This window comes from Tachypleus tridentatus, chromosome 8, assembly GCF_004210375.1.
Source record: "Tachypleus tridentatus isolate NWPU-2018 chromosome 8, ASM421037v1, whole genome shotgun sequence".
NCBI classification, from domain to species: Eukaryota; Metazoa; Arthropoda; class Merostomata; order Xiphosura; family Limulidae; genus Tachypleus; species Tachypleus tridentatus.
Genome location: NC_134832.1, coordinates 56411326 through 56438138, shown reverse-complemented (window position 1 = coordinate 56438138; position 26813 = coordinate 56411326). Strand labels below are relative to the sequence as shown.

The 26813-nt window shown below is 32.7% G+C and overlaps 1 protein-coding gene across 5 annotated transcripts; it reads left to right on the top strand.

The window, feature by feature from the left end:
• Window positions 1–5685: 5685 nt before the first annotated feature.
• Window positions 5686–26006, top strand: LOC143222432 (uncharacterized). 5 transcript variants are annotated; one of them, XM_076448943.1, is made up of 3 exons: window positions 5686–5940; window positions 14825–17308; window positions 22076–26006. In XM_076448943.1, exon 2 carries the CDS (start codon window positions 14992–14994, stop codon window positions 16618–16620), a length of 1629 nt encoding a protein of 542 aa, XP_076305058.1. In that variant the 5' UTR covers window positions 5686–5940; window positions 14825–14991; the 3' UTR covers window positions 16621–17308; window positions 22076–26006. The 5 variants fall into 5 exon arrangements, with proteins under 5 accessions (XP_076305058.1, XP_076305054.1, XP_076305055.1 ...); XM_076448939.1 differs by lacking the exon at window positions 5686–5940 and adding an exon at window positions 6004–6244; XM_076448940.1 differs by lacking the exon at window positions 5686–5940 and adding an exon at window positions 6251–6423.
• The last annotated feature ends 807 nt before the right edge of the window (window positions 26007–26813 follow it).

The window sequence follows — 26813 nt, the reverse complement described above, 5'->3', positions numbered from 1 at the left end:
GAGGTTGTAAATTTGGTGAATCTGGATTTTCAGAAAGTATTTGACAAAGTGTAGGCTTGTAAAAAATTAAATGTAGAATATCTTGCTTGTGAACTAATATTTGACATCCACAGTATTTATGCCTTTTCTCCTGTAATTTCAAAAGTGTTTGTTTGTTTGTTTTTTGGAATTTCGCACAAAGCTACTCGAGGGCTATCTGTGCTAGCCGTCCCTAATTTAGCAGTGTAAGACTAGAGGGAAGGCAGCTAGTCATCACCACCCACCGCCAACTCTTGGGCTACTCTTTTACCAACGAATAGTGGGATTGACCGTCACATTATAACGCCCCCACGGCTGGGAGGGCGAGCATGTTTGATGTGACGCGGGCTCGAACCCGCGACCCTCGGATTACGAGTCGCACGCCTTACGCGCTAGGCCATGCCGGGCCATTCAAAAGTGAATGCTGAGCTTCGCGAGCTTGCTCAGCTTTTCAAACGAAGCGCGTGAGGCGGCCTCCATAAATGGGAGACAGACGAACGTTCAGACAGACATCACGGTTCCCAATACAATAGTGAAAACTGTTGTGACCGAATCCACCTTCCTGGCTAAAACAACCAGTAGTCAATATGAACAATCTATAATTTTCATTCCTGTAAAATAACATGTATCAACAACACAGAAATAATGGATCATATTATATTTTAAGAACACGAATGCAAGGCTACTGACCTGATTAAAGAGTTACGAATCTATCTAAGGATATTATTCTCAAGTTCTCTATACTAACGTATAACGAACAGTAACATTCCAAAACGCATAAAACTGCAAGAGATTATTTAACATACTCCATTGTGATTGAAAGAAATAACATTTTTCTCAGCCAGTGGTTTTCAATTGAATTGTCCAAACTTGGCATTCATGCAAACAATTATTTCTCTTAATTATATCATATTATGACCAAATTTTATTTTATTTTTAAATTGCGACTCAATTTTATATGCTACTCAATCTTTGTTTTATTTTTAAGGCTCATTTGGAAAAGTCTAGCATAAATATTAAATCCACGTGCTTGAGGTGTAATGGAACAGAGAAGGCGAAGGGGACAAGATTAGGTGAACACGCCCTATAGTATACACACTTACTGCCCCAACGTACCCGTGCAAACTAACGACCAGCAAGCGGCATGGCCCTTTACGTCATAAATATAATCGTTTTTATTTAGCCATCACCTAACCTCGACATCACCATCTTACTGTCTCTCTTTTCTATTTGAAATAATAAACGTGTAATGGGGGATATAAAAAGATTTGTTTTTCCTCTCAATAATTAATGTGAACCAAACTCCTCTCTTTCTATTCGAATGCAGTGCGTTATATCTTTATCTACTGTATAAATTCACTTATATTACGACCCATATTAGCGATATTTCTAATGGAAAATTGTTAAAATTACCAGAAAATTTTCCCCCATCCAGACATGTATATATGAAACAAATTAGTGAGTTGGTTTGTTTTGAATTTGGCGCAAAGCTACACGAGAGCTATCTGCGCTGGCCGTACATAACTTAGCAGTGTAAGACGAGAGGGAAGGCAGCTAGTCATCTTCACCCACCACCAATTCTTGGGCTACTCTTTTACCAACAAATAATGGGATTGACCGTCACATTATAACGCTCCCATGGCTGAAAGGGCGAGCATGTTCGGTGCCACGGGGATTCGAATCCGCGACTTTCGGATTACGAATCGAGTGCCTTAACCACCTGGGCGTGCCAGGCCAATTTGTGACGTATGAACACTTAAAAGCACCGACGTCAGAACGAGTAACTGATTTCGTAAAACATACAAGGGCCGTTGCATTCTTCCAAAAAATATTTAACATCGGTTTAAAATCCAAATATCCAGTCCAACATGAGTACTTGCCACCTTAATGATTTCAGTGTTGGGAACTCACACGATTCAAGTAAACAATAGCAATGTTGTTAGCGTTATAAGATACTTCAAGCTTTATACTCGGCGATTTGTGAGACATAACAGTTTCAAACCAACACTTTCTTCAAGAGCCTTACGCTTCCCGAAAGTATTAATATATTTATGATTTTCTTTCAAATATATGTATGCGTGTTATCAATGGTATTGATAACAAACCATCGACCTGTATTATATTCCCTGGATTTCACGATTTTAACGGCTCAAATCCCGAAATTCTGACAGGTTTTCTGAATATTTAGTTTATTTACTTTGTATTTTGTCTATCAAAAGTCAATTTATATCCTAAATTAACGTAGATAATCTAAAAATAACGAGATAAGAGAAGATTCGTAAAACTTTAAGCACTTTCACCGTTTTATTTGTGTATGGCGTGTACGTCTGACTACATCACTGTCATGTAGCCGGAAGAGTTCGTTGTCGAGTGAGTGTTCAGAAAGTGTTCAATTAAACTCACAGACACTTCTTCACTAGCTTTCGATGAAGTTTCCTCAAGAAATCGGATTGGTCAAAAACGTGTCTAATTGCAGGCAGCCCACCAATAAAAAAACAACAAAAACTACTTTTTATGGGATTTGTATCAAATAAAGAATTATAATAAAAAAAAGTCGAATCCCCGTCACACTAAACATGCTCAACCTTTCAGCCGTGGGGGCGTTATAATGTGATGGTCAATCCCACTATTTGTTGGTAAAAGAGTTGACGGTGGGTGGTGATGACTAGCTGCATTCCCTCTAGTCTTACACTTCTAAATTAGGGACGGCTACGCAGATAGCCCTCGAGTAGTTTTGCGCGAAATTAAATACAAAAAACACGTGCAGTGAATTATATTTGACGAACTGTACACTCGACGACATAAACTGCAGTTTTAGTGTGGCGACTGTGTCTTACAACATAAATTTTGGAAATTTAACAACCTATAAAATTATTAGAGATGCTACATCAAACTATATGATTTTTAAGCCAAAAACCAAATACTGTTTATTAATTTTCGCCAAAGTTTCTTACAATGTCACTAATGGTTGCCACTTTGAAAATAAACAAGAGGAAATCCTCAATAGCCGCTGCTGCAATTAGATTCCAATCGGTCAAGAGATAGAGCTAGGAACTAAAAATTTGCACTCGAAACAAAGAAACTGAGCCATTCTGTAATCCTCTGTGCCGTAGCTAAAACATGTGAAATATCAGTGACATTCTTCTGCTTTGGAAAGAGTTAATGTAATCCCAAATATCCGGGATGCTTTTTATCAAATCTCAACATAAGGATCCCGTTATATATCACAGGAATTAATAGTCTAACCCTTATTTATAAAATCAAACTTCAACTCGTCAACGTATCTTGTAATATAACACAGATTAATATTTTTAAAATTTACGTGTCACTGCACGTATACCTCGTGTGTATACCTAGCAGTATTATCAAAGCACGGTAATCGATTATAAACAAAAAAATCATTGTAAGACATGATATGAAACGAGAGGTCATATGGAAACAAAACTTAGTTTTTTGTTATGACGCGAGTTTGGTGCAGAGGTGGGGTTAATAACCGACAAGGGGATTGTATTTACAACTTAATATATTTTATACTATAACAGATGTTGTTTATGCAGTTTTGTAACATAAGTAATGCCACAAACACAACTGTGCCTGTCGAATCCCATCTGGCCTGATGAGCTCTGGTCTTAGGCGAAAGGCCTCGTCAGTACTGAGTATAGCAAATATAATGTAGTTGATATAAGGTTATACATTTTTCTTTTATCTTCACGCATAATTTCTGACAATCGTTTATTAGCGTTAGATATTGAAATTCAATAGCAGGTTTTAAAGGTAGATAGAATCTTTAGAAACGTTGTACCCCATATCCAACACATTTTTATTGTCTAAAATATGTAAGAAATAAAACATAATCATATTACGTTTAAAACACGTAAAAATTGAGATAAATCATATATGTGTTTATGATTCGTAAGAAGGGGATAAACCATAATATTGTTTATTTCTGAATTTCAAGAAACCTGCTGTAAATGAAATGTTGTTATTAGCGAAAAAAATAATATCGTTTTTCATCACCACGTGATATAGAACGTATGTTATAAATAAGTAAAGTAACGTTCTATCTCTGTAAAATTTGGAACAAATAAAGTTGAATAAAACAAATGTCATTGTACACCCCCTGCATGGGAGTGTTTTTTTAGAGTTAAACCACATCAGGTTATCTGCTGAGTCCACTGAGGGGAATCGAACCCATAATTTTAGCGTTGTAAATCTGTAGACTTACCGCTATATCAGTGGGGTATTCCTAGATGGGTAAGCGGTATGCATACGAATCTATAACGCAAAAATTCCGGGTTCGATTCTCACCAGTGTACAGAGAGCTTATTGCGATTGTTTTGCTATGCGCTAAAAAACAGTAACACACGAAGAACAATGGCTCACCTTCCCATATTGCTTCACTAAATAATGGTTTACGTTTTCGACGAGGAATTTATTGTTTGCTTCTTGAATTTCGCGCAAAGCCACGCCAGGACTATCTGCGCTAGTCATCCCTAGTTTAGCAGTGTGAGACTAGAGAGAAGGTAGCTAGTCATCACCATCCACCGCCAACTCTTGGGCTACTCTTTTACCAGCGAATAGTGGGATTGCTCGTAACATTATAACGTCCCACGGCTGAAAGGGCGAGCATGTTTGGTGCGACAGAGATTCGAACCCGCGACCCTCTGATTGCGAGTCGAGCGCCCTAAACACCTTGCCGGGCCACGAGAAATAAAAGGAAAGTAACGCCTGGTGTTTAGGGCGCTCGACTCGCGCTTTGCTGGTCTTGAGTTCGAATTCTGTCATCAAACATCCACGCCCTTTCGCGCTAAACATGCTCGCCCTCCCAGCCGTGGGGTGTACGGTCAATCCCACTATTCGTAAAGTGACGGTCAGCCCAACTAGTCTTACATTGCTTTAAAGCACAGATAGTCCTCGAGTAGCTTTGTGCGAAATTTCAAAACAAACAAACAAACAATCGAATGGTTTTGGGACTTTGTAAAGTGACGCGAAATTCGCAAAAAACCATGGACATTTTCTTATCAGTGGCTTGGACTTCGGTTTTAAATAAATAATTTGATGCGCCCCCCGCTAGTACAGCGGTATGTCTCCGGATTTACAACGCTAAAATCAGGGGTTCGATTCCCCTCGGTGGGCTGAGCAGATAGCCCTTTGTGGCTTTGCTATACGAAAAACACACACACACATAAGTTGATGCGGTGTCGTTTGTTTGTTTGTTTGTTACATGAAAATCAATAATCTTGCTATATACTGGCTTAATGAAATATTTATAATGTATGTTTTCGTTATATTCAGCTAACGCTTATTTTGCATATAACTTTCAGTATTTTATGTTATAAAAATGAAAAAAAAAAAGCACAAAATGGATTATACACGAAGCTACCAGTACATGTAATTATTATACGGGCTGGCGGGCCACTCCACATAGATCACACTCAATATACACCTGTAGAAGATGTGTTATAATTTAAAATAATATTTTTGGTCATATTATGTGCTAGAGTATACATGCTGATTTACTAGAATATACTTTTCTGCCATCTATGTATTATTCATCGATACCTTTCTGCCAAAGCCATACAGCTTAAAACGTTTCTCCCCATACACGATAATGGACGTTTCTATCATACTTGAGGGCATACGTGTTCTGAAACCTACATGCTTCCCATAAGTTGTTTGTTACCGTTGTATCGCCGTAGCAAGAAGAGTATTATGACCCTGTGACGTCATAAATAATACTGAGTTAGCATTACATTATTTCTCGAATTAAGAGTTTAATTCGCACCAAACTGTTACTTTTAAGTTAGAGTTATAATGAAATGATAACCTTTATCCGCTAATTATACGAACTAAACACGTACAATGTAAAGGTACAGTACGCACGAATATGGCACGTGGTAGATGTACCTCTACATGTCCTTGGTGAGTGACTCATTCGATTATTTGTTTAAAATACCTTGTAATACGTGCAAAATATGCTAATCTTGTAAATGTATTCCATTTACGCTTAATTAAAAGAGTCGACCAATGTAGTTAGAATTATTTTTCTTTTCACATGAAATGCCATGAAAGTATTTTTAAACTGACAACCCACACCCCTCGCACGAAGTGGTTGAGGTCAAAGTGGTGTTTAATCCAAACAAGAACACCATCTCGAACACCCCGCGTGCTTACATGGACTTTTCCAGTCCGCATCCAAAACGAGGGAGAAGGCGGTAAATGAATGGTGAGTTCTAGCTTCATTAGGCTTGTTTTGCTTGGCTCCTGTAGTAAAACGTTTCGAAAGAAGGTTTTGTGGGATTTCAGACTTTTTACGTTTTGTTCCAAATGCAACAATGGAAAGCAAAGAAAATTGTAACTTACATTTACGTTAATAATGCCAAATCAAGACAGATCCACCATTAAGTAAGTACTTGCCAGCCAAGGTCAGGCAACCTGGTAAGTGTTGCCAATGGCATTAGCCAGTCACTTGAGTGACGTCATTCATCGTGGACTTACATGTTTTAAGAGTTAAACGTGAGCCCAAATCTTACATACTTGTTTTATGAAATATTGTTATGTTCACTGCTGTGATGATATAAAAATCTTATTTCAGTAGATTTGATAAAGTGAACATTTGTATTGTGTATGTTAAGGTACGTGTAGTTTAGTTAAGCCTAATAGTAATGCTGCTACTTAAGGCTTTTTTTTAACTTGTAGTGTTACGTACTACGAGGGGTCGTACCTTTATTGTAATAAATTACTCGTCGGGAGTGTCGTTTTGTGAGAATGTGAAACCATTGAAAACTCGCAGCAGTCGATAATTTGACAATTTTATTGTTATTAGTTCTATCAGCATCCCAAAAATGCAGAATTATTCAAAACAATTATGAATTAATATCGCTTGTAGACAGTGTTGGTCATTTTTGTTTTTCTATGAAGTAATGTAAACATACGATGTTTTTAAACAAATGTCTTTTAGTAAAACACGTGTGTTTTCAAAATATTAAGTACTTTGATATTAGAATACCAAAGCAGCTACAATGATACCTAGTGTTGTTTTTAGATATACTTTTATCTTTGGCTTTTATGTTTTGACAGATTATATAAAAATTATAGGAGACTGTTTGTATGCTTAAAATTATTTTAAAAAAAGTTATATCTGGTTTCTTCTTTTGTCCGTGTCTTATTAAACTGTTAGATTGGACTGGTGTATTGAATATCTCAGTAATTGTGTATAGTAGTTTATAGAACACAGTAAACTGCAATGTGGAAGTGCAGCTGTGAAGGTAGGTTGGAAAATTGGAGAACAAGTAATGAAGCAAATGATAGGCAAAAAATACACAGAATTATATTTTTAAAAATGACAACCTAGTAGTATGATTACGGATTAAAACACACTGAAGATATGAAATGAAAAAAATTGATCTGTAATTGTTATTCCAAATACCAATAATTTGTAGCAGAGGAAATTTTATTGTTATTTCAATATAAAAGGTATATATATATATATGTATCCATCAGTTCCTTATTTGAATCTCCAGATCTCTTGAAAAAGCAAACAAGATGCTGTTTAGAAAATGATCAGTGTATGATCTATTGCATCGTCTGATGAAAACAATATATCTTCTCAATGTTTATGCAGTGTGTTCCTTGGAGACATGGTATGATATACTGTATACCATTTGTAATGCTTATAATATCCTCCTGAAACCTAGGTATGGTCTGGTGATTGTATTTGATGGAATTGAAGATGGTCCATCCACTAAGGTCATAACCTGTTATATACGGACATGGTAACAAATTTGCCAAATATTAAAACTCTCCAGTTTTCCATACTTAGATTTATTTCATTAAAAAAAGACGTTATCCACAACACTAGTATTACATCCAAGTCTTAATTTTATCAGTATGTAAAATAATGAGTAAAACAAATATGAGAGTACTTTTTAAAACGATCATGAAGGATTGAAAATTGAACCCTATACCCTGTTCTTTATATATAATAAATAACATTTATTATTAAAAACAACTGTCACATACAAAGTCCATTTTGTTTGCCATTCTGTAGAACTATGTAATGTACTTCAAATGAGCCATGCTTCACCAAAATACACTGAAAAATACAAAGTGATCATTTTATCATAGTTTTCCAGGTTTATTTGCATAAATACAGTTCTTATTCCAAAAGTTATGTTCCACTCTTAGGAATTTTCATATTTTCAAGAGCACACAATACCTGTTTATATATTTATATTTTAATTTATTTGAGGTTAGGGGTCAAAAGTGTGTTGATTCACTGGACTATTGGAGTTTCATGGAATGAAACTTTCTTGTTTTTTTGTTATTTAAATGCCAAGTAACATTAATTATGCTTTTGTAAATTAAACCTTTTAATATAGAAATTTGTTAGCTAAATTTATTTAAATAAAATTGTTAGTAAGCCTCAGGCATGTTTCTCTTGAGGTGATTTAATGTTGTCTTTTACATAAATATACACTAATTTTAATTATGTTATCTATTAGAAATCCATATTATTTTGTTGGATGGTTTTAAAAGGTTACTTTAACCCATATTAAGTCACATTGACCTCTGTGAGTACAACTCATGTAAACTGGTCAGCAAACAGTGTTTATTATAATAAGTTGTATGATATCCACCAGGATATCAAATGCGACATGCACTTATGTTTATATTAGTATTAGTGAATACATATGTTTGGATTGCTGAATTCTCTCTCTGTTTGCAGGTGCACTTTTATAACTGGCATGATGCTAGTAGTTCCTGCTAAGTGCTTTACTGGAGATTGTTACACTACTTTAGGTGTTGTTTAGACATTTTTCTATTGCTCATTTAATTCTTAACATAAAAAAAAAACAACAGTTGTTACTGAATACTCTTTGCTCATCCTGTCTATAATCTTTATATTTCTCTCATCAGGAGCTTTGATTGTCATCTTCTGAGTTATTGACAATGAAATATTTGAAATTTTGCTACCCATGCATGTTAGATATTTGGTTTGTAATATCATGTTCCATGTTTAAAACTCTTTTACACTGGAAATATTTTTTAAGCATGTTTCTTAAGTTTCATACGGGTCAACATGGATAAGCCATTAATGCAAACCCATTCCCACTACTTATAGGAGCTTCCATTCTGTATAGTTTCTAGTCACACAAGTGCAGCATGTGCTTTTCACATGTAAATATTTTTGTAAAAATTTAATACAGTTTAACAAGGTTTTTCTTGCACAGTTGCATCTGTTGCCAAACTAATACTATTTGGCATTACAACACATCTTATGAAGGCTTCAAATTATGGATGTTGGTTACTTGGTAAACTAATAAATGAATATTCTCACGTACATGACTTACTGTTTGTCTGTTCACAAAAGGTTTCTCTCCTGCTTCCTTAAGTAATAATTAGACCCAAACATATAACCTTATTTACACAAGTGGCAAGTTTGCTTTCACTTCATAAAGGATCTCAGTGATACCTTGTTTGGATTGTTGTGTTTAGTTTGAATATTTTTGATCTCTTACCACTGTGTTATATGGTTCATGTTTGTTTTCATTATGTGATGCATCATCTGCATAGTTGTTTTATTTTAACTTCCTCTATTATTGTAAATATTTGAATCCAGTTTTCAGATGGAGGGTATTTCCTTTTCTGTTTTTTACTTGTTTTTATCCAGTATCTTAACACTTTCTGGCACTTCTTTTGGTGATTGTAGTTAAAATTAAGAATACTATTTATACATATTTGATGACCAGAATAGTTTGTTTTCCTCTTCCTGTTGAGGAGTATTGATTTCAGACTTCCATAGATTTGGATTATCCCTAATAATTGGGCAGAATTTAGTTTTGCGCGTTATTTTTGGAATCTGTAGTTTCTGTGTCCGTGTTCATTCTGTTAATAAATACGTTTTTGTATTCATTTAGTTGTATAAAATAATCTACACTTCATCCTTTCAATAAACTTATCAATCAATCCATATTCTCTCTCCAGATAAACAGAAAACTATCTTTAGGACACTATTTTTTCACCGATCTTTCTTTGGCTCATTTAAATGACTAAAGGAAGCGTAAATAAGTATTTGTATTTCATATGCACATGCACACAAGTCATATATATTTTATGCTGGAGTACTGTGTCATATCCTAAAGTATTTGAACATGGTCTGCCTTATTCTTAAACAGGACATAACTCCAAGCATGTTACCAAATAACCTGTCAGAATTGAAATTCTAATTCCCATTGTAATGAGTACAGTATTTCCCCCACTCATCATTAATCTAACAAGATGGCAAGCTCAGGCCATCAATTTAGCACACTAGTTATTCTCTAGAAGATGGATCTGTTTAAACACAGGGTGGTTTGATTCCCTATCTAATAAACTTTCATGGAAGAAAATGATTGTTAGTTGCTTACATGTTTCAGATTGGGGTGTTAACAAATTTGTTGTGAATAATAATTGAATCTGAACCTGTGCTGATAGTGATGTATCAGGAATCGTGTCTAGGGCAGGTGGCTCGGTATCTCTTCATTCAAATAAGACTTATCTTCGAGGCTTTAATACCACATAGACATCACAAATAAGCTTTTCTGATCTTGAGGAAATAATGCAGGTTTTAGTTTATAACTAGAAGCTAATAACTGTCAGAATGAGGTTTGAACTATTTGGTAGGACAGTGATATTTTTGCGAAAATGTTTCCACTACGTGAGTACTCTTTTGGTATCTAGGACGTAATTAAAATTTCTTCAAATTCTATGTATTACTCTAATATCATTTAGACTCTTAAAGTCTCATGGGTAAATCAGATTATTAAACAACTTAATTTCTGTTGTGAGGATCTGGATTAACATGCAGCAAATTTTTTACAGTTGCACTGAAGTATTTATTTGTGCTTTCTGCTTGTTAGCTAATTTGTCAGTGCTTGTTGTTGTTATTAATGCACTTTACATATAACATCTATATAATTTACAACGTAGGTGTTTGTTATGATGGATAAAAGTACTTTGTGTTACTTTAGAGATTAGTCTGTTTACCGTAAAATCTTTGTATCAAGCATTATGCAAACTGTCAAGATTGTAACACGTGTCCTGGGTTACTTGTGTTGTGCATCATATTAGTTAACAATGTAAACAAACCAACAACCTTTTCCCAACTCCATTGTATGTTTTCTTGGCAAATTGTACACACAGTTTGATTCAGTAGGACATGCATCTTAAGGAGACAGTTCCAACCCCTGTATTTACAATTATATTTCATATAATGCCTTTTAAGAAATTATAATATGACTAGCAAATGTATATGCAATTTGGGATGTGTTTATTTTATTAGCTTTATAAAGATAGCTTATGAATTATTAATAACTGGAATAATGGCAGTGGTAACTATTGCACACATGGCACTAAGTATCTTTTGCCTAGTAGGATTTCAGATGACTTTCAAGCTTACTGTTTATTTAGTTGCTTATCCATTAATATATATATATATATATATATATATATATAAAGAACGACTTAATATTGTGACTGAAGAAAAGGATATTTTGCTGAATGGTAAATAAGTTACTTAAGTTATCAAGGCAGTACATTTGATGTTTGTAGTAAATCTGTTTGCTTTTACTTTGTACAAACCATGATTACTCTTCATTTTGGGTTGTGTGTGATTTTTGTATTCTTATTTGTACAGAAAATATTTAGAGGAGAGTTACTAGGATTATTACAGAATTCTCTTATAAGGATTATTTAAGATTTTTAAATTTATTTGCTCTTAAGAAAAGAAGGGTTGAAAATGGTCCTTTGAAAGATTGTAGAATTAATAGGGTAAAGGTCTCGGTTGCCTATGTGATGTATCTTGTAGACAATAGGATAAGAGGACACAATTTTCAATTTGGGTGAAGTCATGTTAGCCTCCAGTTAAGAGAAATAAAGGGTAAATTTGACTAATTTCCCTCAGTGATGGATGTACAAAGACACCATTGAAGGATCATTTTGTCCACTGTTGTTCACTTGTTACTTGTTTGATTGTCAAGGGAAATCAAAAATGATAAATACAAAAGTTACATTTTTGTTGTTATTTTTTGCTGATTTGACTTGTTACGAAACCACTTCAAAGATTAAAGGGAAGTAGTACGTATTAATTGTTCAGTCTGCTTTTACAGTTACATGATTTTAAGGACATTCAGTGTTATATAGGTGTATTGATAGTATGGACATTGTGAAGCCTACTATGCAACTGTACATGTAGACTCAATCATTTCCTGTATTATATGGTTTCCTTTTGTGAAGATACATGTGCATAGTTGACCTGTGAATACAACTTTATGCTTGTTGGTCACACAGTTTAGCACTACTGTTTCAATTATTTGATGGAAAAATAAAATAAAATTTACTATAATTTGCATAATAAATCTTTAAAATCACCTGTTTTATTTCCTCTTGGGTATTCAAAATAGATTATGCACTGCATACACGAGTAGTCCTTTTCATCATAAAACACTTATTTTTTCATTCTAAAACTACATTTAGTGTAGTTAAGACAAGAGGGAATCTTCAATAGCTACAGCACATGAAATTCTTTTTGGCATGATTAGAGTCAATTTATCTGAGAGAGCTTTGTTTCCCATCTTGTTAGGCTACAATTTTGTGCACCGGTGGTACCAAGAATGGGGTTGCATGTGCACTCAGTTTGATTTTATTACTCGTGTTCTCTACCAGCCTACTTTTAAAGTGAAATTCTTTCAGGCAAGAATAGAATAAATTAATATATGAGGTTTTGGGGCACGGTCGAATACGTGAATCAAAAGGGTTTGACCTCCCGTGTCTAAAACTGTAATAGGATTTAAAATTGGTCAAGAGATGATGGAGCTATGAAATTTTCTTGCTTTAAAATGTTTTAAGGTATGCCATGCCACATTTTAGTATTTACTGCTATAAAAAGAAAACATCTTAAGTTTTGGAAAATGAAACTGATCTGGGCAAATACAAAATATGTCAAAGTAAATGAATCTGATTTGGAAGTGAGTTATATATCTTGTAGTGTAGGAAGCATGTTGTCACTCTTACACATCTACAGCTTGCAGATCTTAATTGGATCACAAAAACAAAATTGTACGTAAAAGTTCCAAGTACATCTTATGATGTACGATTAACCCTTTCCATGTGTATCGTGGGTCAAAGGCCATGTCATGTCTTTTTTTGAATCACATTCAAAATTTTATGAATTGATGTTATGAGTTTAGTATCAAACTGTAGATTATAATTCATTTTTAATTTTAAAAAAGCAGGTAAACATTGATTTTTGTGTATCACGTGGTATGTTGAATGCAGCACTGGTTCAAATTAGGTGTTTGTTATGTCAAGATAGAAAGGCCATAATTTTGTATAAATTAGGAACTGAAATTACTAATATTTAAAAGCTATAGTATTAAATGGTAACCTTCTGTATATTTGTCTTTCTGGGGTATTGCTCATGTTCCGAAACAAACACAGTGACTCCCACTCGCCTCTTTCCATTTTTGGAAACTCTACCTTCTGTACACTTTTTTATATATGACATGAATAACCAATCAAAAGCTTAGAATGTGCCCCAGGTGGTTTTCTGGTCCATTTTCAGCTATAATGACAAATGTTCTTGTTTTCAAGATAAACCTTGATGCTGGTAAGCTTAGTCTCTAGCATCTTTGAATGCATAGTTTTTAGACCTAAATACAGTTCACTAACTAAACTGGATAAATTATATTAACATATATTATTATAATTGTATTAATATGTTAATTTTTTTGTATTAAAATGTGTGTGTATAATATAAAACATTAAGTTATTTTGTTTCACATTTTCCACATGCAAAATTTCATAAGGTTTTAACAACCTAGGACAAGCAGAAACTGAACATACAGGTCATAACTAGAAGAGATAGTTGTTATTTACTGTTCTGTGCTTAGAAAAAGTAAGTTTATAAGCTTATTTACAGACAGTGATAATGTATATAGTTTTATTACTGAAATGTGACTGTATTTTACAAAATGCTAGTCCACTAAAACAGTCAAGACAGGCCACTATGTTTAGTTCAGTTTTATATTCTTGGTACTGTAACATAGTGCACGTGTGCCATGTCATTGTAACTTCAGCAATGTTGGCCAGCAATTGCTGAAAGGTCCATATAACTAAATGTATAATGTTATGATATCTAATCTATTTACACAAAACATTTGTGTTTTTGAGTTAAAATTTGTAATCATACTAGAAAGAGAGAAAGGTGTATAAGTTGTATTTAACTCCTAATATTTTATGATGGTTATGAGATTGGTTAAATCTATCAAATACAGAGAGATTCAGATTTGATAGTGAAAACAGATAAAATACTTTTTTCTTAAAAAACATATCTGGAGGTTATAAGTATTTCACACGTGAAGTTTGAAAATTTTCTGATGTATAAAAGTATTTTTAATCTTAAAATAAAAGTTACTCTGCATGATGGATAGTCCAACATTCTGAAAGAAAAAAAAATTATGAGAAAACCCTTAATTAAAAAATCTTTGTACTTGATTCAAAAATCTGTAGGAAGACCTTGTAACGCTAACCAGTAATGTGTAAAATTTTTTAAATGTATGCATACATTATCAAAAAATTTATAATATAATTACTCTTTGGGTTCTGCCCAACCTATAATGAAAGTGCTAAGGTCTGTTTCAGTAGTGGTTAAAAGAGTTTACATTAAAATGTAAAGATATTGCAATAGGAAACACATTAGGACATTAATTGTTCAGTAGTTTTGAGACTTGTATGTGACAATGTTTTTTTTTTTTGTTTTTTTCAGGTGTTAATGCTGACTATGGGGAAGAATTTTTGTCTGAAATTATTCATTTTGACATTAAGAAGATACTGTATTCCTGTTTGGAGGATAGTTTCTCAAGTTGAATTGTTTCAAAGTTCAAAAGTCTGACCTATTTCATTAGGATCAGTATTTACTATGTTTATTCTAGGATGGCGGAAACACAGACGGCCGTAGAAAATTTTTTGTCAGAGAATCAAGAAAATACCGAAGTAGTGGTGAAAAAGGAAAAACAAGATGATTCTTTCAAGTCTCAGAATGAGAGAAAGGACAAAAAAACTTTTGGACACCATAATTTATCTTTACCACCATCTTATTTACCTGTTTCAAATGCCTCTCAAAATAACACTGAGCAACAGATAAGGTCCACAAACAGTGTTTGTGCACAAAACCAAGTGCAGCCAGAGAGCAAAGAACCTATTGCACCTCCCTTAGATATCTGTAGCATTCAGGGAGTTTTTGGGTGGACAACAATTGGGGGTGTTCATCTGCCCTTTATTTTACGAGGAGAAGAGAAATTCATTGCTGTGAGAATGGTTGAAGCAAAAGTAGTGAGCAAATATTCTAGAGTTTTGCCATGGGTTGTTTTTACCTGTACAAATATCAAAAGTTATTTCATAACTGAAAATGAAGCCAGACTTCTTAACGAAATAAATGGATTTCATTGTGCGTTTCAGTTTGGACAAAAGACGTTCACGTCTAAAGATGTCGTTGTTTGTTTATCAGAAATACTGTGTTTTCACGAGTTTCTTGAGACTTGCCGCAGCAAACTATTTCCTGTGTCTGGTGATAGGCTTTTGGCTAAGAAATGTGGTTTGATAATGATGAATAATATTGTTTTACCATACATAGAGAAAAATGGATCAAAGTATGTGCCATTTACTATGTTACCAAATGGTGTACTAGCTGATGCATCACGAAATGTAAATGACTGGGACCTAGCTTATCTCTGCTTTTTGTGTCATGTTGCTCAGCTTAACAAGACCAAGTTAAAGAAAGGGACTTACTTAGTCAGTGTGGATAAATTACTTTTTTCATCTGGTCAGGTACCAGTAATGCAAGAATGGTGGCCAAAAACACCCTTACTTCATGTAAACAATGGGCAAAGTCAAGTACCTGGCCACATATCTCCATTACCTTCCCCAGATAGTATTCAAAGAATTTGGAATGTGTCTGTATTTCCAGATCAGGTTGCCAGACAAACAGTAAACACGTACGCAGATCATAATGAAATTCAACATTTGCAAGCACAGACATCTAATGGCACAAAAGATGGTTTAGAAGAAAATAGACATTTATCCCCCTTTTATATTGGTCATCATAATGTACCAGTGAGACCTACAACTTCTCCAAAAGTTAATGGGACAGTGCATGATGGTTATCAGGTTGTTGACAATAGAGGACAACCAATTCCAACTACAACTGTTTTGAGAGGGCATATGCCAGCCTTACCAGCAAGTGGTTATCTTATTCCTTCACCAGGAAGCTTGATGAATCACTTAGATTCTCCTTCTTTATCAAGTACTTCAACAAATCATGAAAGGTTAGTATTTCCCCCTCTGAGCACTTCATCAAGTAACTACCCAGTGAGCAGTTCACACATGTTGTTAAACCTGCATAATCATCACTTAGGAGGACATCAGGCTTTCTCCTCACACCAAGTTGCTTCAAATTTCCTTCAGCATAATATGTATGGCAACTTAGCAAAAGGAACTTCTCCAGTATTTCAACAGAGACAACAGGACACTTTGCCAGAACCACCACCTTTAATTTTGATGTAAACTGTCAATTAAATGGTGAAGGTAATTCCATAAGGGGAAGCCATTCAGTTAGAAATACAAGTTTACCAAACAGTGCTTTAAGACATGCACTTCAGGCTTCTCCACTTTCTTCAGTGTCAGAAGCAACTAACATGTTACTCTCTAACATTAGAGAAGGAGAAACAATGAACAGTCTTCCAGAAGTAGAAACAAAGACTCTAAGGAGTCCCACGTTGTATGGATCAAACATGCCTCCACCTCATTACCCAACTCCCCCACAGTCTACACCAGCACATCCAGGTATTTCATCCCCACTGCCTCTTGCACATCATCTCAATAGAGCAACAACAACAGGGAATGCAGCAGGATTGGTAATTGACCTATGCAGCCCTCCTCCTTCACCAATAACTAGAGGAATATCAAATACTCATTCAAATGGGTCATTAGCATCAGAATCTTGTGGAATATCTCTTGATGCAGACATATTACAATCAACACAACCTACAGATATTTTACCTTTTTCATATCAAGAAGCTTTTCTAGAAGGCAGGAAACTGCCAGCTGTAAATTTAGATATTTATCAAAATGATAAAAATCTTGCAACAAGTGTATCTGAAATGGTCCATCAGCTATTTCCAAGTCTCTCGGCAATATCATGTCAATTTGTGCTTCAAAATGTTCTTGGAGTCACGTTGTATGAGTACAATAGGTGAGTTTTCATAAAATTATAAACATTTTTATTTAGCAATGTAGTTTATCAAGCCAAAAATTGCTTGCATAGTTGATAGTAATGTCAAGAATTTGTGGTACTAAAAATTATGTTCTTTTTTCCATTAATAAAGTTGGATGAAGTTCAGTTTTACTTAAACCTAATTTGTTGTGTTGTGATTCTTCAAATTTAAAAAAAAATTATACTCTTAGTTTTTTGGCATATTGCTTGCTCGTTAGTTTAGAGGGACTGCTAAGGGCATTAGGATTTTGGGTTTTTATTTTCTTGGTAAGTGCTATTCAAATGCTTGAATACATAGAAAAACAACCATAGACTCCTAAGTAGCTTTGACTTGGTCTGAGAAGAACACTGTGTAAAAACTACTATGTTTAAAACTTAGGAAAATTAATTTTCGTTTAATTCAAACCACACTTTAAATGAAAATATAAGTAATTTTTCTCTTTGGGGGGATATGTATTATTTTTTACCTTTTATTGTTGTCAGTGTCTACAGAACTCCAGAAGAATATATAACTTCCTGCTTCTTTTTTGTATATTGTGAGCAGTGTATGACACTTAATTTGGGGTGTAGATGTGGCAGTCTTTTTGTTATATATAGTTTGTTTTTAGATTGGTAGGAAAAATGTTTAACTTGTACAATTAAAGAGTATTATGAAATGTGCATTAGAAAAGGCTGTGTTCTTAAATTTTATTGGCTACATTTAAAAATGGGTAATACACCTTTTATCTGAATTTATCAGTTAATTGGTGTAAAGATATAATGCGTGTGTTTGTATGTTCGTGTATAAAGTTCAGTTATTAATTAACATATTTCCTAAATAATCGACTTCATCTGGATTATATTACCATCACTAGATTATCTATATGAATTTTTTGAACTTGCATCATAAACCTGCCTTTCATCCAGAAAAAAAGTCTGACTTTGAGAAAATCTTCAACCCTATTGTGTATAAGACATCTTCATGTTAAAGCATAGCTTGAAGTATTTAGCCATTGTGGTGTAAAGTAATTGATATGTAAAGGTTTGCTTTTCATTCCATTTACCAAACAGTTCTAACTAGTCTAAATAATTTAAAAACAACACCTGTGTAAAACATCTTTTTACAATTAAAAGGATAACAAAGTTAAAATCTTGCACAGTATATAAGTAGTAAAAAATAGGTACCTGCCCAAAAGTCACTCTTTGTATATTTCAGTTTCTATCTATCAGTGTTCATCTGCAGTAGTAATGTTAGAAGCAAGGTTGGGCCGTATCTTGTATCTAAAAAGAACAAAGTTAATGAAAAGGGTTATTACTTGGGCTGTGGAATAATTATATGCAGTGATGGAGTTCTGTATGGTGCAAAATATTTGTTTTATATAAACATTACTTCAATTACCCTTTTTTGTCTCATTCAGATTTCATAAGAAAATTTTAAAACAAGGTTTTCTGTTTTTTTAAATAAACATTTCTATTTTTACCTTTGTAAAGAACATGGAGTCTTTGCTCTTAGATGTGCATATCTACAGTAGTACTTGAGTGTTAAACTTTCTGACTGTCTTTAGTCGGCACCTATAACTTCTTATTTACATGTTCACTAGCTAGTGGAACAGCACTCTCAAGACTTGTACTAATTTGTATGGCATTTTCCAAGACCCTGTAGATTTCAGTTTGACCAGATCTATGATATTAAGTAACGTGATTACAGGAAAGCAGTGAAAGCATTCAGTGTATCATTCATGTTTTAAAAATTAACTATAAATTCTAGGAGACACTAAGGGTAGGTAAGATTATTTCTAGGAATTGAAAAAATAAAAGCCTCTGATTTCTCTGTACTGTATTCAGAAGACGGTAGGATGAGGTGACAGGTGTGTAAAAATTAAGCTGTGATCCAGTTTTATTCTTCTAACAGAGGAAATCCATGACTTATCTGAAAAATAGAGGGTGGATATGTAAATTATACTACTACTGTTAGAAAATAGTTTTAAAGATTTTAAACAAATTGAAGACAATATGTCTATAATATACTGTGTGTGTAAACACATCGTTAGACATGATTTTAAACAAATTGAAGACAATATGTCTATAATATACTGTGTGTGTAAACAGATTGTTAGACATGATTTTAAACAAATTGAAGACAATATGCCTATAATATACTGTGTGTGTAAACAGATCGTTAGACATGATTTTAAACAAATTGAAGACAATATGCCTATAACATACTGTGTGTGTAAACAGATTGTTAGACATGATTTTAAACAAATTGAAGACAATATGTCTATAATATACTGTGTGTAAACAGATTGTTAGACATGATTTTAAACAAATTGAAGACAATGTCTATAATATACTGTGTGTGTAAACAGATTGTTAGACATGATTTTAAACAAATTGAAGACAATATGCCTATAACATACTGTGTGTGTAAACAGATTGTTAGACATGATTTTAAACAAATTGAAGACAATATGTCTATAACATACTGTGTGTGTAAACAGATTGTTAGACATGATTTTAAACAAATTGAAGACAATATGTCTATAATATACTGTGTGTGTAAACAGATTGTTTGACATGATTTTAAACAAATTGCAGACAATATGTCTATAACATACTGTGTGTGTAAACAGATTGTTAGACATGATTTTAAACAAATTGAAGACAATATGTCTATAACATACTGTGTGTGTAAACAGATTGTTAGACATGATTTTAAACAAATTGAAGACAATATGTCTATAACATACTGTGTGTGTAAACAGATTGTTAGACATGATTTTAAACAAATTGAAGACAATATGTCTATAATATACTGTGTGTGTAAACAGGTTGTTAGACATGATTTTAAACAAATTGAAGACAATATGTCTATAATATACTGTGTGTGTAAACAGGTTGTTAGACATGATTTTAAACAAATTGAAGACAATATGTCTATAATATACTGTGTGTGTAAACAGATCGTTAGACATGATTTTAAACAAATTGAAGACAATATGTCTATAATATACTGTGTGTGTAAACAGATCGTTAGACATGATTTTAAACAAATTGAAGACAATATGTCTATAATATACTGTGTGTGTAAACAGATTGTTAGACATGATTTTAAACAAATTGAAGACAATATGTCTATAATATACTGTGTGTGTAAACAGATTGTTAGACATGATTTTAAACAAATTGAAGACAATATGTCTATAATATACTGTGTGTGTAAACAGATTGTTAGACATGATTTTAAACAAATTGAAGACAATATGTCTATAACATACTGTGTGTGTAAACAGATCGTTAGACATGATTTTAAACAAATTGAAGACAATATGTCTATAACATACTGTGTGTGTGTAAACAGATCGTTAGACATGATTTTAAACAAATTGAAGACAATGTCTATAAGATACTGTGTGTGTAAACAGATCGTTAGACATGATTTTAAACAAATTGAAGACAATATGTCTATAACATACTGTGTGTGTAAACAGATCGTTAGACATGATTTTAAACAAATTGAAGACAATATGTCTATAATATACTGTGTGTGTAAACAGATTGTTAGACATGATTTTAAACAAATTGAAGACAATATGTCTATAACATACTGTGTGTGTAAACAGATTGTTAGACATGATTTTAAACAAATTGAAGACAATATGTCTATAATATACTGTGTGTGTAAACACATCGTTAGACATGATTTTAAACAAATTGAAGACAATATGTCTATAATATACTGTGTGTGTAAACAGATTGTTAGACATGATTTTAAACAAATTGAAGACAATATGCCTATAATATACTCTGTGTGTAAACAGATCGTTAGACATGATTTTAAACAAATTGAAGACAATATGCCTATAATATACTGTGTGTGTAAACAGATCGTTAGACATGATTTTAAACAAATTGAAGACGATATGTCTATAATATACTGTGTGTGTAAACAGATCGTTAGACATGATTTTAAACAAATTGAAGACAATATGTCTATAATATACTGTGTGTGTAAACAGATTGTTAGACATGATTTTAAACAAATTGAAGACAATATGTCTATAACATACTGTGTGTGTAAACAGATTGTTAGACATGATTTTAAACAAATTGAAGACAATATGTCTATAACATACTGTGTGTGTAAACAGATTGTTAGACATGATTTTAAACAAATTGAAGACAATATGTCTATAACATACTGTGTGTGTAAACAGATTGTTAGACATGATTTTAAACAAATTGAAGACAATATGTCTATAACATACTGTGTGTGTAAACAGGTTGTTAGACATGATTTTAAACAAATTGAAGACAATATGTCTATAATATACTGTGTGTGTAAACAGATTGTTTGACATGATTCACTTGTCTGTAAAACATGACAATTTACAGCCTCATTGTAGTGAAAGTTACAAAGACAAAGGAAATGAAAACTAAAATATAAGTAGTTTTTATTATTAAAACTATTAAGTTTTACTTAGTTTTATTGTTAAGTGGCTTAATTAACCATAGTTTTGCATAAAAGATGTTATTTACAGAATACTTCAGATATTAAAATGCAGTTAAAAAAAAAACTGTTTCCCATGCTCCAAGCTAAAAATTTATTGGACTTTTAAGAACATTTTGCTAATGATATCAATAGTATGTTCTTATAACCTTTTGCCTTCTATTAACAGCAATAGTAAAATTTAGTAACATATTTATGTATGTGTGTTATTTATTTTTATAACCTGAAATTTAATATTTTTGATGTTTTATTTTTAGACTGCAGAAAGATCTAATGCTGAAACATCAGGTGAATATTCCTTCTGATGATAAGTTAGTAACCATTAAAGATTTGGAATCCTATATGCCTCAGCTGAAGTACATGTTTGAAAGGGGAGGGCAACCAACTTCTGAACCATCCAAGCATGAGGATGCTCCTTCTGCCAAGCATCACTGTTTTGATAATACAATAAAAAGCTAGCTAGGAGAACTGTAAATAGTTGTAAATGTGTACATATATAAATATATATATATATATATTTGTGTGTGTGTGTGTGTTGCTATTTGTATGTACAACTGTTTAAATGGGTTTCAGTATAAACCTAACTATTGTAGTAGATAGTAATACTGCATTGAAAATTATTAAAAGAAACACTGTTATATCATCATTTAAAAATGTGTTAATAATAAAAACAAATAGCATATTAAAGTGACAGATAAAGAAATAAACTACACTGGAAAGCATTATTCATGTATGAAACATGTTGCTGATATAAAGAAACCAGAGAAAAGAAAAAATTAAAAGCCCTGTTTCTTTCTTTTGATGCTGCATAACTTTAGGAAATGTTTGAGGTTTTTAACTTTTCCCATACACAAAATCTCTCTTGCTTTTGGTTGTTGATGTAAAATGTCTTGTAGAATTAAGTTTCTTAATTTATACACTGAAAGAACTGGTGATCACCTTAAGATAAAAACATGTATATCCAATTTATTTTTAAATTTCATACAGGATGAGACATGTATGACATGAAACTTTTCTTAAAAAAGATAGAGGTGAAATGATTTCTTTGTAACTCGCTGGTAGCTTATGTGATAATTAGATTGGAAGCAGATTCAATCATGAGAAAATTATAGCACCAATATTTTAATAAAACGTATTGATCAGTTGTTTTTCTTTGTTGTTCTTTTTTAATGATGGAACCAAAATTTACTCCATTAGTGTGATTTGATGGCAAATCTTCATCCACTTTGTGAAGGACATACCAAAAATACACAGTTGCTACGTGTCATAGCTCCAAATAGATGAGGCCACATGTATCATAATTTACACTGTACATTCAGTATCTGTCTTGTAGAAACAAAAATGAATTAGATTCTTGTAATTTTTTTGAACTTTAAATATAGATCACTCATTTTTTTTTTTGGTGTGACCAGTGGCTTGTCTAGGTATACTACTTAGATTCATGGTTCTTAGTCTATCCAAAGAACCTTTTCATTTCTTTCAGTGTAAGAATTGTATCATTTTGTATACACTTAATTTTTTAACTTAACAGTTGTTTTCAGTGTGCTTTACATATGGCAGTTGTCAAATGATTTTCATTTCCAGCAGAAATATAATACACCATTTGGATATTCTTATAGAAGTGTACTATACAAGATCTTGTATATTGTACAAGTCAGCAAAATAGCATCATGAATCTTTTACAATGATCATGCACAGCATAACTGGGACATAGTGTGAAACATAAATCCTATTGATTTATTTTGGCTGATACACAGTAGCAAACATTAATTATACAATGCTCCTACTAGAGCTATACCTGTGTATATTTTTAAGTGCTACGGTTTAATTGGTGCAAATAACAGATAGTAAGATTGATTATTTTATTGCTTTTGGTCTAAGACATTGTTCAAGGAACATTGTTGAACAATATATTGTTTTATTGTGGAAGAAGAAAAAGATCCAACAGTTTTTAAGATTAAAAATTTTTCCTAATTTACAAAATCTGAAGTAACCATTTGTAGCAGAGCTAAAAGTATTGTAATAAGACTTCTTAAATGTTGTTAGTGAAACTTGACCGTCTGTAAGTTGTTTTTTTTTTAATGTAGAGAGAACAATGTTATTGTAAGATTAATGAATGATGGTAGGGGAGTGCCTTTACAATGTAACATTATGTTGTAGGAATGAGGTTTATTTTAATAGCTTTTGTGATTTTACATGGTGAATAGTACCACTTAGAAAATAGTATGGAAGTAAATCTAAACATATAAATGTATCAACCATTTATTTTAATGTACTTTTGAATCTGTCATGAAGATTTTTTCCCCTTTCTAATAAATTAATGTAGTTTACTTACTGGTCTTGGTATGTTTTACCACACACTTGTAAAGAAAACAGAAGTTTGAGTATATATGTATCAGTAACCTGAGAAGTATATATAAAGATCTTTTACAGTGTCATTACGAATTATATATATTATATAACATCATTTTGGACTGTATAGATGTTAAAAAGCATAAAAGATTCTGGCATTATGAATTGTGTTTAAGCATTGTTTTCTGTTTTGTATTTTTATAATATAATAACAGCTTAAATAATCACATCTTTTATTAATGCTAGGTCTCGGTCAGAATTACGTTACCAATAAAGCATTTATTTTGTGTCTGCACAAAAGAAAGTTTGCTTATACCAAAATGTCTAATTCATCCTCTGCTTTCATAATGTTAAAACTGAATATAAACTGCATTACCTTATATATAAAACTGCTTCATTACGACTGAAAATTCTGTGATATATTTTAGATGATATCTTTATTGTCAAATCAAGTACAATATTATGAAGTTGGCAAGACAATATCAACTATTTATAATCTAAAAAAAAATCCAATGTCAAATTTTGGTGTAAAATAAACAGAGATACGGTACTATTTTTGGAAAAAATAAAATCTGTGTAGATTTATGGCATCACATATGTATATGACTAAAAACACCCAGTTGCTATGCAGCATTGTGCTATGGTTGTTTACCCAAAGGAAGACATTTTATTTGAGTCATGTTTCGTTATTGAGAGACAAACAAGCCCTTTAGATAACTTGAAATCTTGTACATAAGCACTGAGGTGTTCTTTAAAATAGTTTTAAATTATTTTGGTTATCATGTTCTCTGGATTTTTTAGTCACTTCAACATTGACGATTGGACTCTTATTTGTTGTCCAGTCCTGTGGACTACAGTTTTTTCTTTTTTTGCTTTATGCCTCCTTGAGAAGATACTTTGCTGAGTTTGGTGGTGTGATGCCTTTCTTCTGGAGCTCCATCCATCTGATGTGTCACAGAAAAAGACACATCAGGAGACCCATAATTTTATCTTAACCTTTATACCTAGTGATATCTGTTTGTCAGGTGCTTGAGTTGTTTTCTTTGAGGACATGCAAGGAAGATTTTGTATCATTAATAACTGTTGTTTTGCCCAGGATGTTTTTGGGGTTTCACTTACTGGTTTGTATTCTAAATTTGAAGCTTAGCCTCAGTAAATAGTGGACTTTTAAACATCCATCGGATAATTCTTGCTGTACAAGTCCATTTTTATTGGCTTAAATAAGCATGTAACCAGGACTGACAGGTTTCCTTTTTCATCATTTGTGCCAAATATTTCATGAAAGGTTTGGAAACCAAAGCTTTAAAAAATTGGGCACCATTGGATAAAAACTGGCATATAAAGAAATAATTAAATTCCTTGCAAAAAGTCGACGATAAATGGCAGATGCAATGGAAACTATATTCAGTCAATATTCTGTTGTTGGTTTAATCTTTTAATGTAGAAAACGAGTTAATATGTTATTTTAAAAAAAATCATAATAATAATGGTTTTTAAAGTTCACTTGATCCACTTGTTTTCTTTTTTGATATAAAGTTTCTGTTTTAATAAATGATATAAAATTATACAGTGTTTTATCAGTGAATATATATGCTGACGTAGTAGAGTGTTAATTTTTTTATTTAAGATTTGGTAGTTATAGAAAATAACATTTGTATTGTTCATCACCAAAGCCTGCAGTGATGTACCAAATATACTGTAGAAATATAAAGTACGTTTAAGACTTATAAATTATAATTTTAATGGCATTTGCTGTGTAAAAGGAATACCAGTAGGTAGTGCATAGGAAATGCTTATGTAAATTTGTCACAAAAATAAACAATTTTTTTTTTTTTAGTTTATATTTATTATTGAAAAGAGATTTCATGATGGAATCGAAGAAACCCCAACGTTCATATTTATTTATTTCTATTTTCGTTCAAGCTGGAACTCTCAGTGTATATAAACATTTCAAACATGGAATCTTTGTGGATTTTTTCGTTTCATTTAATGTATTAATATTTTATTCTTATGGATAAGCCATTTACGTTATTGTAATAATAATTATTTGTAATAAAGTCTACTGTCTGTGTTATCTAAAGTAGAACGCTTATTAAAAAGATTATTTAAATAATACGTTACAAAAATCCGGACGGGGAAGAATATGTTTAATATTAAATTAAATTGTAATGAAATTCATTGGTTTTTTTCTTTGTATGTGTGTGTGTGGGCACAGCATGACCAGGTGGTTAAGGCACTCGAGTGGTAATCTGAGGTTCGCGAATTCGAATCCCCGTCACACCAAACATGCTCGCCCTTTCAGCCGTGGTGGCGTTATAATGTGCGGTCAATCCTATTATTCGTTGGTAAAAGACTAGCCCAACAGTTGGCGGTGGGTGGTGATGACTAGCTGCCTTCCCTCTGGTCTCACACGGCTACATTAGGGACGTGCTATCGCAGATAGTCCTCGTGTAGCTTTGCGTGAAATTAAAAACAAACCAAATCTTTGTGTATGTGTATCATGATGGGTCTTAATTATGTTTTAGTATACGTTAAACTTCAAATTACCGACATGTTTTTAAGATACGGAAAAACAAACCAAGTGTTTAGTAATATTATTATTGAGTTTTATTTCGTTCACTTGACGACAGTAGCAGGACGTCG